This window comes from Micrasema longulum, unplaced genomic scaffold (assembly GCF_059751315.1).
Source record: "Micrasema longulum isolate JH-2025_06_02 unplaced genomic scaffold, ASM5975131v1 h1tg001215l, whole genome shotgun sequence".
Taxonomy (NCBI): Eukaryota; Metazoa; Arthropoda; class Insecta; order Trichoptera; family Brachycentridae; genus Micrasema; species Micrasema longulum.
In genome coordinates this window covers 507,694-524,099 of record NW_028278402.1, presented here as the reverse complement: position 1 = coordinate 524,099, position 16,406 = coordinate 507,694, and the positions used below count along the sequence as shown (strand labels likewise).

Here is a 16,406-nt window from a genome sequence, read left to right as displayed (position 1 = left end):
TAAAAATGACCGAAAACTAATTCACTTAAGGTGTTTTGCATGTGTTGTTTTTGTTTTTTTGTCCGTAAGGAATCTTAAAATATAAGGAAGTCAGAAAAATATTCAAAAAGTGCGATTCAGGTTTCTTTATTTAATTATATTTTTTTATCAATTTGAATACATTATTTTAACCACTAATCAGGTATCAAATAAAATGATTGTAAATAAATTTTGAATTATTTTTATTTTGTGCGTGAATTTTTGTGCTTGAATATATTATTTCAGAAACGATGCATTGTGGAGAATTGAGCAGGAGATGGGTTGATAAAATGAACATCTTGTTTTGAAGCCTGTTTTAGCTCTCTGATGTTTTCTCTTATAGGCTTATTACCCGGACCTAATACATGCTGGAACTCCTTGACCTATAATCATTAAATTAAATTATGATTCGATCAATAACAATAAAATAATATTAAAAATGACCAAATAACGTAAAAACGTTGAGTATGAGATCATCATCAGTGTACCCAACTTTGAATAGAGCCCTGCATCAAAACTAAAAAATTAGCGTATTCGAGAAAACTAGATCAGGAAGAGACACTGACTCCATCCGTTCGCGGCATCTGAACATGTAATAACAATTGGTTGTTTTTTGTCATGAAAGAACATTTGATTGGTCTTTTGTCAAACTAATGATGACAGCATAGAATTAAGAATAGTCCAGAAGGAGCGTAGAATCACATTTGAATAAATCGGACTGTATCCCCCCACTCTGCCCTACTTTCACCGCGCGCATACTTGAAGTCGCCGCGTAATGTTGCAAGATCGCGAAAAATATAACCATAACACAAATGTAAGATTTTTATATTACAAAAAAAGCAATTTGTTAATTTCTCTAAAATCTTATTGTACACGCGCAAATATTGATTGTCGCAACAGAGTAGGTAAGTAATGGGTCATTTAATAAGAGCAATTTAATTAATGAACTTTGAATATAAAAAAAAACTTTTTACATCTAACTGATATATTTATGTCATATTAAATAATATTTAATGTTTTAAAGATAATTTTAGTCAAATGTCCACCACGGCGTTGTTTAATCCGAGAGGTCCAATTTTTTTTTAGTTTTCTCATCAGATAGCAAAATGCTAGTCCATGATTGGAATGTTTAACTAAATTCTCAATAGATACCGGGGTGCCGGGTTTTGGAGAATGTTGTATAAAAGATAAAGAAATTAAAAGTTTATGCCCTGTCCAAGAGAAAGCCATATTAATTCTTTTCGAGAGAAAGACATCAACGATTTTTTTTATGAAGAGTTTAATAAAACTTTTTACCAATTTTCTCATTCCTGTAAATAATATTTTTTAATAAGAACACATCAATACAGTCTACTAGATAATTTTTATTTCCCCTTTGTTGAGTAAGCTTTTTGTAATATTGCCTTTTAGAAACAGAACTAACCATTAGAGTTTAACATTAAGATAAATGACCTTTTTATTTATTTATTTACTTATTTAAAATTACAAAATTAAATAATTATGAACTTATTAAGACTTTTTAGGCTATGCCCGTGTCAAGCCACAATAAATAACAATAAAAATACATAGTAAAATTAATTCGATCAAATTATAATGACATAGAATCACAATCTAAAAAAAAAGGTAAATGTATTAAATAATCAAATTCCAAAGAATAATGTGTCATAAAAACATTTCTCCTCAAAATCCATTGACCAAATTATGCTTCGCTTTGATGGTTTGCAAAACTCATCTCGCCTTACTCTTTGTAATATTTTTATCCACTGCGTTTTCCTTCTTTCATCAGCAGGGAAGCTAAAATTCCACTAAATCAATTAAAACCGATGTTTTTATTAATAAAAAGTAGCGTAAAAGAATTTACTACTTTGGCAACACTAACCAAATATCCATTTTGTTTTCTTTGACAATCTGACAGATGGAAAAATAATTAAAAAATTTAGTAATGCATTTGGTAATTATACATGAAATGTGATCCCACACCGTTTCTTGTTGATCCTAGAGGCATTTTTACACTTTAAGACGAAACAACACTGCATAGTTAAGTTCAAATTGGGAATTGCGAACTGAGCGACTCCCGATTTGAATTTAACGACTCGTACGAGTAGTTTAGTCGCCTTCTGTTTAATGCACGTATGCGGTTTCTGGACAATTCTTAATTCTATGTATGATAGTTTTTTTTTTACATTTGTGGTGTGTAACAGTACCCAAATTAGTGAAAGAATGTCTTTTAGTCGAATAACGCTTGCGAGTTGTGGAAATCTACTTGGGAAACCAGTTTTCAGTATCAGTCCAGACTATGGGATAGTAATTAAATACATTTATACAAATTTATACACAAAAAATGATCATTATAATAATTAAAATTTTAAATTACCTGAAACTCTGACACTCCTAAAGGATGCCTTGGTAAAATCCAAGTTGCGGTGTGAGTTGTGTTTAGTATATCGATTGTTCCTCTGTACAAAAAGAAGTCTTTACTAAAAGAACGGCATAATTTATCGATTGGTTCTGGTTCAAGATTGATCGAAGTATTTGGTTTCCTTAGGTCGCCCAAACGACTCACAATTTTAGACAAATCGGGATTATCCCAAAACTGAAACTGCATAAAAATATACATAAAGAGAGAGAATGCCGGCTAGGCTGGTTTTCGTTTCACGCCGACCGTCGGCGCGTAGTTAGTCAGCGCCGACCTGTCAGCACTGTATCGTGCTAATCATCGCAAAGTATAGCTCGCGACTAGACGGGATTTTACTCGTCGGCGCGTCTGTTCAGCGCAAAACGAAAACGAAAACGAAAACGGTCACTGTGGAGGCGCGTCGGCGCCGAGTGCTCAGCGGGGCTGACGCGTGGTGCGTACGGCCGCGCACGGCTCAGAGCCCACGAATCGTTTTTCAGAAACGTTTCACAGTAATACAAACAAATTGACCTATCAGCCCCGACGATCAGCGTGATACTAAAACCAGCCTTAGAAAAACGTATAAAATAGAATATAAACAAAACAACATGAGGTGATGCACTTGCATGGTAATGGTTCCCAGCACTACATATGACAAAAACGAATGGAAATGTGCCTACTGCCGACTGCGGCACAGTACAAATTACTAGTACATAAACATAATTATTCTTTCCTACAAAACTAGAAATGTGCCTACTGCTGACTGTGACACGGTACAAATTACTAGTACATAAACACATACATTTCTCTATAAAACACACAGTTTTCGGAAACGTCGGATCAAATCCAACATACGCGGTATCACCCAAAAAAGATACATAATATTGATAACAGTGACCGTGAAAACCTTCGCACCAATTTAAACGTTCTCATTATAATGAATAGACATCTAAAAGCATGATTTTTCTATTATTTTCACATTTTAATTTTATTGTATTTATTTTTTTTATAAATTTATTGCATAATTTAAGTATAAATATTTAATAACGGGGAATTTATATAAGTGAATAGAAAATGAAAACATAGCGTTCTCTGTTTAGGATAGTCTCCGTCTAACATGGCGCAGCCTGTCCTAAGATAGAGATTTTTTATCTTTTAAAGTATAAGTAGTTTTTTACTTATAAAAAAAAAAGCAAAAAAAAACTAAAACTACTTAATAATAAATGCTTAGTTAATCAAAGATAAGAAATTATTAATCGTTATTATTAAAATATAAAGTATATATGTAAATGTGCCAAAAATACTTGTTTAAGTAAACATAAATAATATGGTATAGTATGTATGTATTCTTTCTAAATAAATGAAAAAAAGATACCTTTAAGAGATATACGATAATCAACAGTCCGTCTTTTTTAGTTTTCGCAACTTCGGGATAAATGTACTCTCGTTTAAAATGGACAACGTGCATTTCCATACAATACCTGTATGTACAAAAATGTCTAATTTACATTAAAATATGGTTTATTTAGAAAATAAATAAATAAGTTGATAAAATCTGCGGTTTTGCCATCATCATTGTTATTAGTGGTGCATAGGGCACTGCATTAGTGTTCCAATGAGGAAGTTCAATCTAAGGGAAATTGGACACAAAAAATGTTTTCTTACATTTTTTCTTCATTTAATTGTACGGCGACGTTTCATGATAGTGTTTGAAAAAAATCATATAAAGGGTTTCAATAAAAATAAACTACTTTGAATGACGTCACGAGCTCTTGTGAATCAACCAGTGTTGTGATAGATTTCCAATTTACAGGAAACCAATTAGCAGAACTCACCGTTCAGATTAACCTAAATATTTTTAGTTTGGGATTCAGGAGAACTTTAGCTTCGTGAATAGTTTTACATAAAAAAAAATCCGCTCAAGATATTTTATCTCAAATCAACATCAACAATCCAAATCGCGCCACTCGTACTAACATTTTATTTGCTGTGGAAAATTGCACAATATTCCAAGAATGCTTAGGGTTTACAATGAAGTGTCCAAAGACAGCTTGGTCAATGAATTCCTACAGCGAAGAGTTAAAAAATAAAAAAAAGCCTTCTTTTTGAAAGATGAAACTTACCGACTGAGCAATAACGTCATGTCTCTAGTCACTCTGATAAAATGATTTATTTGTAAACATATACTCTTTTATTTATTTATTTATTTATTAACGGACATTGTCCATGTATACAATTTATGAGGTTTAAATATTACAATAAAAGAATAGTTTAAAACATTTAAAGAAAAAAGAAAGAAGCATTGACAAACATAAGGGACATCGAGACAAGATCTGGACTATTTATTTAGTGCTCGTTTAAATTGTTGTAAACTTAAACCAAAAAAGTCCAGATCCTGTCTTGAGTTAACAATACGACAAAGGCGGGTCATTGGAGAATTTAGGCCATAGTTTGTTCTATGCTGATCGATGAACAGTACTTCATTGTTTCTCAATCTAGAATATTGAATTTTACTTGTCCCAGTAATGATGGAACATCGATTATACCATTTAGTATGCCGAAAATATATATGGAGTCAATATTAGTTCTACGTTTTTGTAGACTAGAAATATTTAACATTGACTCTATTTCAGCATAAGAATAATTATCTCTCTCTAGTCCAAGCATCCACGCTATTTTTCGAAGCAAGCGATGTTGGACTGATTCAATGTGATTTATGCGATTGACATAGAATGGAGACCAGACCACTGAGGCATATTCAAGAAGAGGGCGAACAGTTGAGCAATAAAGAGTTTTGATTGTACGGACATTAGTAAAATCAGAGGATATTCTGTTAATGAAGCCAATTAATTTCAGTGATTTATTTACTGTATTATCTATATGCTCGTTGTATGTCAGTTTATAGTCCAAAGCAACTCCTAAATCTCTGATGGACTTGACTACATCAATTTTGGAGTTTTCTAATAGGTACTCGAAGGAAATTGGTTGTTTTGTTCTATAAAATGACATTATTTTGCATTTTTTAATATTTAGTTCTAATTTATTGACTTTACACCATCGGTTAAAAGAATTAATGTCTGATTGAAGAAGAAAGCAGTCTTGTAAAGTTTGAATTATTTTGAGAATTTTGTTGTCGTCCGCGAAGAGCCAAAAGCGAGAGTAAGAGAATGATTTAGCAACATCATTAATAAACAAATTGAAAAGCAGGGGTGCCAAATGAGCACCCTGAGGTACACCCGATGTAACATCAATACTAGTTGATAAATAGTTATTTATCTGAACATTTTGTGTCCTACTAGTTAGTTTCTTATATTATGTTGGTTACAAAATGTAACTTATGTTTTGATCATGCTTTTTATATATTAATCTAATTAACTTTTAAACGCTCGTTTATATACCAATCCATAAGGGTTTATCTAATAAAAAATCGTTTTAAAATAAATATATATTCATACTTCACCATAATTTGCACACCAATGCTGTCATTGCTATAGAAATTTTTAGAACCAATTTAGAATTTTTCCCCTTCTCCCAAAGATCCTCAGAACAGTTAACGATATCTCCCTAAACAGTAATACTGTTGATGTATTCCTACAGCAAATGCAAGTATTCAAGAAGCAAGTAGTGTTATAGTGGCCTCCGTGATGTAGTGGTCAAGACGCTTGACTCACTCACGGAAGGTTCCGGGTTCGATTCCCGGTGAGAACACAAAAAATAAAATGTGATTTTTCTCAAGCCTGGGTGTTCCATGATGTAAATCACCACTGTAATTAGGCCTTCTGGCCTGTTGTGGTGCAAAAAAATAATGAAACCACTCTTGACTTGAGATTACACACTTACCATGTCTGCCTAGATTATGCTTTTACCAAACCAACTGTAATTTTTAATAGTTTCTAAGATTTTTTAGATTAGGTTCAATGAATGTTCTCATATATATATTTTTCAATCTATAAGGGCATTTGTAAGTCCATCGATTGGCTTCAAAAAACTTATTACAAATATAATAACTTGGAAAAAATTAAAACTGAAAAGTCGATAAAATATTTGAGAGTAACGTTAGACTGTCAACTTAAAGGGAGTAATCGTGTATGCTGTTTTCCAAGAGATAAAAACGTAAAAGAAATATATTCTGATACAAATATAATTCCATTATTATTTTACCTTCATATGAAATAACCGACACTTTTTTACAAATATTGCAACATAAATTAAACTCAAATTTAGCGCTTACATTCAACAGTGATATACATAACCATCGCACACGATCTCATAACTGTCTACATTTACCCCCTGTACACTCTAAATTCGGATTGAGGTCACTCCTCTACAGTGCCTCTACTTAATATAACCTCCTGCCTATTCACCTAAAATCAATTTCTTTCCAATGGAAATCAAATAACACTAAAAAATCATTTCCTTAAATTATTTCTCGATAGCCCTTGACCTATGTAAGTTAATGTTAAATAATGTATTATAATTTGTTTTTAAAAAGGTTTCCGAGATTTGTCCATTTTTGTATTAATTATGTTCAACTAAATGTACTTTTATCTGATAATCTTTAATTGTATTTATCCCAGAATGAGTTTGCTAACTCATTAGAATACCATTATGTTTTGTAAATTTTTGTATTTTGAAATATATTTTTTTTTGTTTTTTTAACAAATTCAGATATACTCGTATGATGAATGTTTTCGAGCGTTATGTTCATCCAAACACTAGCAAAATAGGTTTATCTTGTTCTTGTACGGTCTTCTCCTTCTTATAGAATAATTGGATGGGGAGAAGCTTATTATAATCATATTAATCCTTTAAAAACTGTACAAAAACTAATTTTTACAATTATACTTAATTAAAATTGAACTTTTCCCTTCTACCAATTGTTTTAGGAAACTGAACTTTTGAAGCTACGAGAAGTCTACTGCCAGCAATGTCTAAAATACGTGTTTAGGGGCCAATTTTTATTTCCTAAAAAAATTAAGAGTTCCAGTCAAAGATTGAATAGTTTACTTGAAATTTCTTATTGTAAATCCGGACTCGTGCAAAGACACTTATTTTCCATTACTCCAAAACTGATCAATGCATTTTATAAGGACAATATGAAAGAGATTAATTATTTGAATTTGTTTCGATTTTTTTTAATTATGGATAAAAAAAGCAGATTAAACCAGCTTATTTTTTTAATGACTAGCATATATTTTTTTCAATATTTCATAGAACGCAAGCGATTTTTGTTAGCAACAAATCGGCGGCCATTTTGTTTTGCTTGACAACATAGGCATAACGGATCTATCGGATGCTTTTGTCGCTGTGCTTGGCTTTGTTTATAAATAACTTGGATATTTACGTTATAATAAATAAAAATCGACTATGGTGAATTGCAGTATGTTTGGTTGCAGCAGTAGGCGCTTCAAAGTTGTTGAAGGAGTCAGTTTTCAGAGGTAATTGATTTAGAATATTTTCCCATGATATACATTGATTTTTGGCATTTATTGTCCATAAACGTGTATTATGTTGCTTAAAAACTTTCCTTATATCAACAAATTTACTTCAGATACCATTTTTCCTCAATTTAGGGGATAAATTTGTAAATTAAAGTATGTTTGCTGTTGATAATGACAGTTGGTTATGGGCAATAGGTAGGGCCGCACTAGGCATCCATATAAAGTTTGAGTCTTTATCGAGTAGAGGTCGATTCAAAATTTAGTCGAAAATAGCAATGTTAAACTTGGAATCGCATCTAAAATGACATGTTCAAATTTCAGGCCGCTACGACTCCTACGCTAGTTCCATAGAGTTGGGATATGTCAATAAATGTAACATAAGTATATTGTAAATAAATAAATAAAAAAATGGACACAAACATGTATTTTCAATTTTATAAAATTAATATAGGCGATATATAGAAAAATAAATTGGAATAACCCTGCAATAATAAATACACAGTTACATATTTAAGATTATTTACAATTCAAATTGATATCCATTTGGCAATTTTCGACCTGAGAACGGCCCATTGTTTTGCTGTGAACTGTAGCTAACTTAATACCCAATAGTCATATTATGGTTTTCCTACATTTGGGCTCCTCTATAGCTAGACGCATTATTACTCTAAGTATTTATGGTATTCTTCCAGTAGCCTTTATTTAAATTTAAAATACAATGTATACCCACACACATGCCATGTCTTTGTGGGATTTTTTTTTCGTGTTTATGCAATAGTTTTTTGTATTTGTAATTTATGTATACCTATTGTAAAATGCAAAGGAAAAAATAATTAAAATACGTAAAAAATACGGGGGTCGGACAACGCTCCATACATTTCTGCTCATTCTCCTTAATAAACAAAAATAAAATGTATACTTACTTTTCACCATCTACAGTATGTTCACTACCCTGTGTGACTTTTCTTCCCCAGTGGAAGTGTAACTGAGTGAAAATGTACTTATCTGGAAGGGGTCCATTGAATAAACAGGGGCGGTCTTTGAGCCATGGTCCTTTTATAAGAACTAAAATAGAAATAAATTATATGGATTCAAATTATTGTTTTCCTTATTCCACATAAAAAAAATACCAGGCCTAAAATCATGAATGTCTATCATTTAAAAAATCAAATTTCGTCTCGAATTTCCCACGAGAAAATCAATATATTTTAGTATCATCCATTGACAAATAATACGTTGACATGCCATATGGAGTAAAATATTTTTAAAAGTCACTACTTGAAAACGTACCCATAGTTTATTTATTTATTTGTACTTTTACAATTTGTGTATGAATTTTTTACATTTAAGATAATTTGTAATAACTGGAGTGTCCCGTGCCGAGGGAGGCATTTTATGTAATTTTGAAACATGCCTTATTAAATCATAATATTAAATTGTATTCGAGCGAAGTATGGACATGGAAAAAAATGGATAAATGTGGGCTGCATGCTGTCGAAATGCGATCTCTCAGGCGAATGTGTGGTAAAACTATGCACGAGAGATGCACAAATGTTGAGATCCGTACATGATGTAAGGCTGAGATAAGTATTATCGACAAAATAGAGAATTAAGCTCTACGTTGGTTTGGACATGTAGAGCAAATAAACAGCTTAAAATATTTACAATGCAAATGTTGATAGACGCAGAAATAGAGGAAAACCGAAAAAGACATGGCACGACCAAATCCAAAAAATACTTGAAGATGGAAATGTTAAACAGTCGGAATAATCGGCACGCGAGTATGAGAAGATGTATGAATGTAGAGAAAGCGAGATCTGTATGTAAAGATAAAGTGATGTGCCGTTTCATCCTCTCTGCCTACCCTTACGGAGAAATGGCGTGATCGTTTGTTTGTTTGTTGTTTGAAATACATATCAAACATAATAAAAACACATTCAAACACTATAAATAAAAACATCATATTACCGATTTGGCCTGATGCACTCATCAATTCTTGTGCATCCTACCTCCATTATCCACTTCTTAATGGTGATTTTATAGTGATAGTATTAACTAATTGTCCTTATGGACAATGGAAGTAAGCTGTACACTTTAATGGAGAAGTAGACCAACCCTCTTTGACCGAAAGTTGTGATAATTTTCGATTGATTTTTGAATTACTAAATACTGTTTATTTATACATATCTGCATTCAACAAGCATTCATATGCAACCAATTTTTGAAGCTACTTGTATTTTAATGTTAACAATCAAAATTCGTTTTTGATGGATCCCAATCGGGTTATTTTCTTAAATTTCTTATAAATTCGAGCCATTTCTTTCTGTTCACTAAATTTTTAGGAACGAAAATATAATATTAACTTACGTTTATTATATTTTCAAAACGTATTTCTATCAGTGCATCACTGTAACTATGAAGAGCTTCGCAATAGCGCCGCTAGGGGTAGTTTGACGTTTACGAAAAATAATATTTATATATATTTGAATATTAAAAGCTTTGTCTGCATCACAAATGAACAAATATTAACAACAAAAGGTTCTTCTTCTTCTAGTGCCTTGCCGGGTCCCCCCGACGTTGGCGATCACTACAGCGAAAGCATGTGTATCTGTCTTGTGCTACTTTTATATTTCGCAGCCAGGACGACTGCTTATTGATGTACTTGCCGTAGTGATTCCTGGGAAAAGATGACCAGAGTGGTTTCACGTTGCCTTCTCTGGTGGATTATTCTGTCGGGGTTACCTTCCCTTATCTTGTTGGTTTTGGTTTTGAGGCGCCAAAAACTCGCCTTTCATCCTCTCGTTATCTGCTGTGATCACACCGCTATGCGTGTGATCCCATTGACCAAGGTTCGCGACGAAGACGCTAACGAGTTGGACTAGTCAGTAGTGTTGCCGGTGGAATGCAACTGGGCGTTTGCAGCATTTTATAGAATCGCATCCTCCAGCAAGATGTGACTCACTGTGACCCTACTGACAGTTCGAACCCCAACAAAAGGTTAGAAAATTCTTTTTACTAATTTATCCGAAAGGTTTTAACACATTTCCATGACACAAGTAGGCATTTTTCTGGCGGTCGAAGAACGACTAAATACGCGCTAAGCATGACTGAGCGTTTGGGCATGAGTTAAGCGTCATTATTTTAAGGGCTCAGGGCATGTCTCTGTTTTAATATGTCAATGATATCATCTGATAAACTTAAGTCCACGGAGCCGTTGAAACAAGAATCTTCAAGCATGTAACAGTCGGCGATAGCCTGTTAATATTATGATCTAATTAATAACTATGGAAAACCACAAATTTTGTGATTTTGGACTTACTTGTGCTTCCAGTGTTGATCATCTCCAGGGAATCTGGCGCCGTGTCATAATACATGAAGTCAAGTGGTGGACAAAAATAATTTACGGTTTGCTCTAGCGATATGTCGATTGGACTACCAATTTCCTTTAAATGTTTAAAAAGGTCGCATTTTGCTTTATGCTCCTGGGGCATTTTCTTTGGTTCATCAGTTTTAGCACTCATAGTTTAAATTTAATTAAAAAATAAATAATTTTCTTGATTTTTGCTGTGTTATACTGTCAATGGTAAAATTTTGTTTTCAATCGGTTAAGAATAAGTACCATTTTATAAAAAAAATGTTATTACAAAGTGTTCTATTTTGCCGCCAGTTTTTTATAAAAAAACTACACGGTTTTCCATTGAAATCAAGATTTTTTAATGTTTGGATACAAACAGTGCAATAACATAGTTTTGTAATATAAAAAAATAGACTTATCTCTAATGGACCAGTGAAGTTTCCATATTATATTACATGCTAAGGTTTTCAATTAACAATTTTTATTTTTTCATCCCAATAATATTAAATGGGAAGTGGTCATAAATATAAATTCCATTAAAATTTTAAAAAACTAATTTAAATTCATGAAAAAGTAAGAATTAAATTAAATAAGAACAAAAAAACATCCTCAAATGCAAAAAAAAATACGTTTTCAAAAAGTAAAAATATCCGTACATTTTTTTAGGGATTAAAAAAATAACAGATATGAAGCAACTATAAAATAATTAAAAGACATTTAGTTTCGGTTAATTTAAAAACAACAAATTCATAAATTATAACATAATATTGTGGTAAGAATAGCAATATATTATTTTTTAAACGCTTTTCTTAAACTAACTAAAAGTAGGTTAAAAATATAAAAAATATGCAGAATGCAGCAGAGAAAAAAGAACGAATAACAGATTTCAAGTAATCTTTAAATATAAAAAAACAAAAGCAAACTATCTGTATTGATTATCTGTCATTATTTTCAATTATTGTATAACTGGTTTGATCAAATGAGTACTTGTACAATGGAGAAAAAGAACCTGAGTAAACTAAAACCTAATTGGATTTGTTCGGAAGGGAAAACACCGTGGTATGAAAGGCGTCCGCACAATGCATCGTTAACAGATTTACAAGATCCGGACGATACGATATGCGGAACTGAGGAGAATCATGTCAAAGAAGATCCTCGACTGCAGAACTGGGACAGGTGGATGGCGCTGCGAAAATCACAACACAAGAGCATATCATCAGTGTCCGGTAGAAAACCTTGTGACATGACTATGAATTCAGAACAGTTTATTCGGCGGAAAGTAGAGGAGAGAGAAATCATAGAATACGCTACAGATCTTGTTATTCCTGACAAGACCAGGGGCGGGTTAGAATATTGGGGGTTCCCTACAGAAATGGGGGGACAGCGTTCCCAACGGAACTCATTATTTGTCCAGCAAAATAATATTCAAAAAGGTATTTTACCTAACATCACGAAAACTGGCATTCCTAAGTTAATTAAAGGCGAAAAGGATGTTAAAGATGGAGGAAGACGCGTGTTATCGTCTAGTTTTGAAAAGTCAAAATATAAAATACAAAGAGAAGAGACGCTTAAATCGAAAATTCATCTTCTTTTGCCCCACAAGTAAGAAATAATTCAACAATGTTTTGAGTATGTCGAAATGCTTGCAGACTGGCTGGATTTTCTCCCTAGGGAGTTGTTCATATCTAAATTTGTTGAAACGGAAAGCAAAAACATTTTTGAGAAGGGAATACAGGAGTCTAGGCATTTACAGGTCTTATGACCTGTCATTGGCTGGTTTAAGTGGCCACTTTACACACTGTGTAACATTCACCATTCTGCCTATGTTTGAACATCCACATTTCCTCAACCCTTCCATCTTTTGACTTTTGTGTAGTAAAAGACATTCCCAACGGCGGAACTCATTATTTGCCTGGGTATTTGCTGGCAAAATAATGTTCAAAAAGGTATTTTACCTAACATCACGAAAACTGGCATATTAATGGTGAAAAGGATGTTAAAGATGCAGGAAGACGCGTGTCGTCTAGGTTTTAAAAGTCCAAATATAAAACACAAAGAGAAGAGACGCTGAAATCAAAAATTCATCTTTATATGCCTTACAAGTAAGAAATAATTCGTTGACTTCGAAGACTTTTGTGAAGTAAAAGATATCACAAAAGTCAACAGATGGAAAGGTTGAGGAAACGTGGATGTTCAAACATAGGCAGAATTGTGAATTTTACACAATGTGTAAAGTGGCCACTTAAACCAGCCAATGACAGGTCATAAGCCCTGTAAATGCCTAGACTCCCATATTTCCTTCTCAAAAATGTTTTCCCTCTCTGTTGCAACAAATTTAAAAAAAGAAATAATTCTATTTGGGTAATTTATTTATTTATAAATTAAAAACATACACTCTTTTACTTATTTATTTTACTATTTAGGGATTTCACTCTAACAATCATCTTCAGACTTCCATCAAGAATGTTCAATAAATACACGAATAGTTTTTTGTTCATTTTAAATTTATATGTTCAAAGCTGTTAATATATACATATATATATAGTTCATTTTGTTGCAGACCGAGTTTTGAAAAACTTATAGTTACTGGAGAGAAACCAAAACAGCCCGTTCATCAGCCATTTGTCAACATTCCCGTTATAACGTTCAATTCTGATTTAACGTTTTCCGAAAATAGTAAATTGAGTGCCGAAACATTGACAGAAAAAATAATTGCTCTGAGAATCAATAACACAATTCTGTTGAACGAACCTTCTGGATTTGAAGCCACATACCTGAGAAAACTGATGGAAGAAAGATATACAGAAAAAACCTTATCTTGGGTAATGAATTACGTAGCTAAACCGTACGAGAAAAAAACTCAAACCATTGTTTTTCAAAATATGGGGACTGTGGCAATATTGTACGCTTGGAGATTAGTGGACAACTCTGTTCCATACATGAAGAAAAGATATGTTCCTTCGACGTTTTTCTTCGATAAAACGGAAGGTGTTATTATCCCAGGTGAAATTAGAAAAATTAACATCTGGTATTTCAACACTAAACCATTTATTAACACTGAAATATGGGAGCTGTACACTTATCCCAGTTTTAATGAACATAACAAAAAAATACAATTTAAATTTTACGGATTTTGTTCAGAAGATAAATTACTTAATACCGATCATATAAAGTTGCACATCCATATGAAATATGTTACGCAGATTGTGAAAGATTTATTACACTTTTTGATCGGCACTTTTACATCTGGGACCTTTCCAATCGTTTCGTACGATGATATTAGTAAAGAAGAATCGTTATTTTGCCTCAAGAATCGTAATTGTTTCTATCACGAACAAGGGGTTCGCAAATTGAAATCTTTGTACAACAATATGCAGAATTTTCAGTTAGAAGACGTTGAAACTCGAATATTACATTGGGATTACTCTATCAAAACATTGAGAAATCTGATCATAAAAATCCCTCTCCCAGAACAGGATGATTATTTCCATGAGCTTAAAGAGATTTCGCCCTCTCTTTTAAAACCTATTTTCCAAATAGGGTTTGATAAAAGAGAAAAAATTGTTTCAGCTTTGTTGATAAAGTTTTTCAATATATTTGAGGAAGTTTCTGATAACTCAAAATTAAAATCGACATCTTCAATACTAGCACTGAATTCGATAAACGAAAACTATTTGCAAATGTGCGTCGCTAATCGTTTTCCGGAGATAAACAGAGATGATTCAAGATTCCGGGATGCTTACAAAAACCATATTGCTGTATCCTTGTGTGGAACATCGCAAGAATCTTTCTTCACGTCAATTTTTCGAAGAAGAATTTTAAAAGAATTTCAGTTGACGATTGAAAATATTGATGCCACCCTTCAATCATTGGCCTCGGAATAACAATTTATTAGTAAAATTACATCTGTAGGATATATCGTGTTCAAAACTATAATTCATTATGTTTCACGTTCGAGGTTGCTTCATCGTCACTGGTTCAATATGAAATATACGATATAACATATCAATTTATAATCATAACATTTCAGCCTGAGTCCGGGAGGATAAAGTATACAGTTCTGCGTATGAAAAAGAACCAGAATCCTAGACATGGGTTTTCGACTCGATGGCTGCTCTCAGGTAAAAATCCTTAAAAAGAAAATTGAGTGGAGAAGTCTGCCTCGTAATGTGGTGGTTAGGGCGTTCGCCTATCGTGTTAGGGGTCCCGGGTTAGATTTCTGGGAGAGTTGAAATGAAATATTAGTGTTTAAAGATGAATATCATCCTCATCAATAACGGTTTTAGCTTTTTTACTGCACAAAAGTCAACCGATTGAAAAGTTGGTGAAATGTAGATGTTTAAACATGGGCGGAATTATATTCTCCATAAAAGTTGTATGTTATATGTTAATAAATAATTATTGTACTAATATTAGGAGCTTATTATTATTTATTATTATTAATACGTTGACATACCAATTATACGTGTGGTCTAAAATAGTGCGTAATGTTTTGTATGGATTATAAAATAACAAGATTTGTGTATAAAAATGTGTTCAAGAAATTAAAAAACTATATTTTAATTTATTTTTAATCGTAATATTTATAATTCCATTAAATCGTTTGAAAATCTATTATATTTTTTTATAAACCTGTGTATTATATGTATTTTTAAATGTTTATTTTTATAATTATTTATTTATTTATTTTGTTCATTAACGCCCAAAGAGCATTTTACAAAAAATAAAAATTCATGTTAACATACTAAAGAATAAACACAGAATATACATAAAAAATATGTGAAATTAGTTGGAAAGGATAGAATAAAAAGTAATACAAAGTAAAAAAAAAAAACAATAAAGGTATGCAAGTAAAAACAGTAAGCATATAAACAAAAAATGCAAAGATATAAGCTTATGAAATAAATTATGTAAAGCAAACAAAGTAAATAAAATGTTACGGTAAGCAAGAAAGAAATTTTTTAATTAAATTAATAATCAAGCAATGCCAATACTATAATGCAATTTGATATAATAGTAAAAAATAAAATACAATTACAAGGTAATAAAAATAAACAAGTACTTTTTTTTAATTTATGGAATTGAGTTATCAATAATAGTTTGACGAGCAGCTACAAATAAACTTGATATTGATTACTTATAGGATAATAATGTATTGGACAGAATGTTTGCAGCCGTTCCATAAGTGTTACCTAAC

At 32.1% G+C, this 16,406-nt stretch overlaps 2 protein-coding genes across 2 annotated transcripts; one reads left to right on the top strand and one right to left on the bottom strand.

The window, feature by feature from the left end:
• Positions 1–201: 201 nt before the first annotated feature.
• Positions 202–11,454, bottom strand: LOC148276468 (carbonic anhydrase 1-like). The gene is made up of 5 exons (XM_088234205.1): positions 11,174–11,454; positions 8,778–8,919; positions 3,789–3,894; positions 2,393–2,617; positions 202–401 (listed from the first exon to the last, which is right to left on the bottom strand). Exons 1-5 carry the CDS (start codon positions 11,373–11,375, stop codon positions 261–263), a joined length of 816 nt encoding a protein of 271 aa, XP_088090331.1. The 5' UTR covers positions 11,376–11,454; the 3' UTR covers positions 202–260.
• A 721-nt stretch (positions 11,455–12,175) lies between these two features.
• LOC148276467 (MYCBP-associated protein-like) lies at positions 12,176–15,742 on the top strand. The gene is made up of 2 exons (XM_088234210.1): positions 12,176–12,811; positions 13,770–15,742. Exons 1-2 carry the CDS (start codon positions 12,189–12,191, stop codon positions 15,091–15,093), a joined length of 1,947 nt encoding a protein of 648 aa, XP_088090336.1. The 5' UTR covers positions 12,176–12,188; the 3' UTR covers positions 15,094–15,742.
• The last annotated feature ends 664 nt before the right edge of the window (positions 15,743–16,406 follow it).

Bases quoted from the DNA above. Each gene is read 5' to 3' on its own strand.
- LOC148276468 (XM_088234205.1), bottom strand. From the start codon at position 11,375: ATGAGTGCTAAAACTGATGAACCAAAGAAAATGCCCCAGGAGCATAAA. The intron at 3,895-8,777 runs GTAAGTATACAT...TTGTACATACAG, and splicing joins CATACTGTAGATGGTGAAAA to GTATTGTATGGAAATGCACG. The intron at 2,618-3,788 runs GTATCTTTTTTT...ATTTTTATGCAG, and splicing joins TTATCGTATATCTCTTAAAG to TTTCAGTTTTGGGATAATCC.
- LOC148276467 (XM_088234210.1), top strand. From the start codon at position 12,189: ATGAGTACTTGTACAATGGAGAAAAAGAACCTGAGTAAACTAAAACCT. The intron at 12,812-13,769 runs GTAAGAAATAAT...ATTTTGTTGCAG, and splicing joins CATCTTCTTTTGCCCCACAA to ACCGAGTTTTGAAAAACTTA.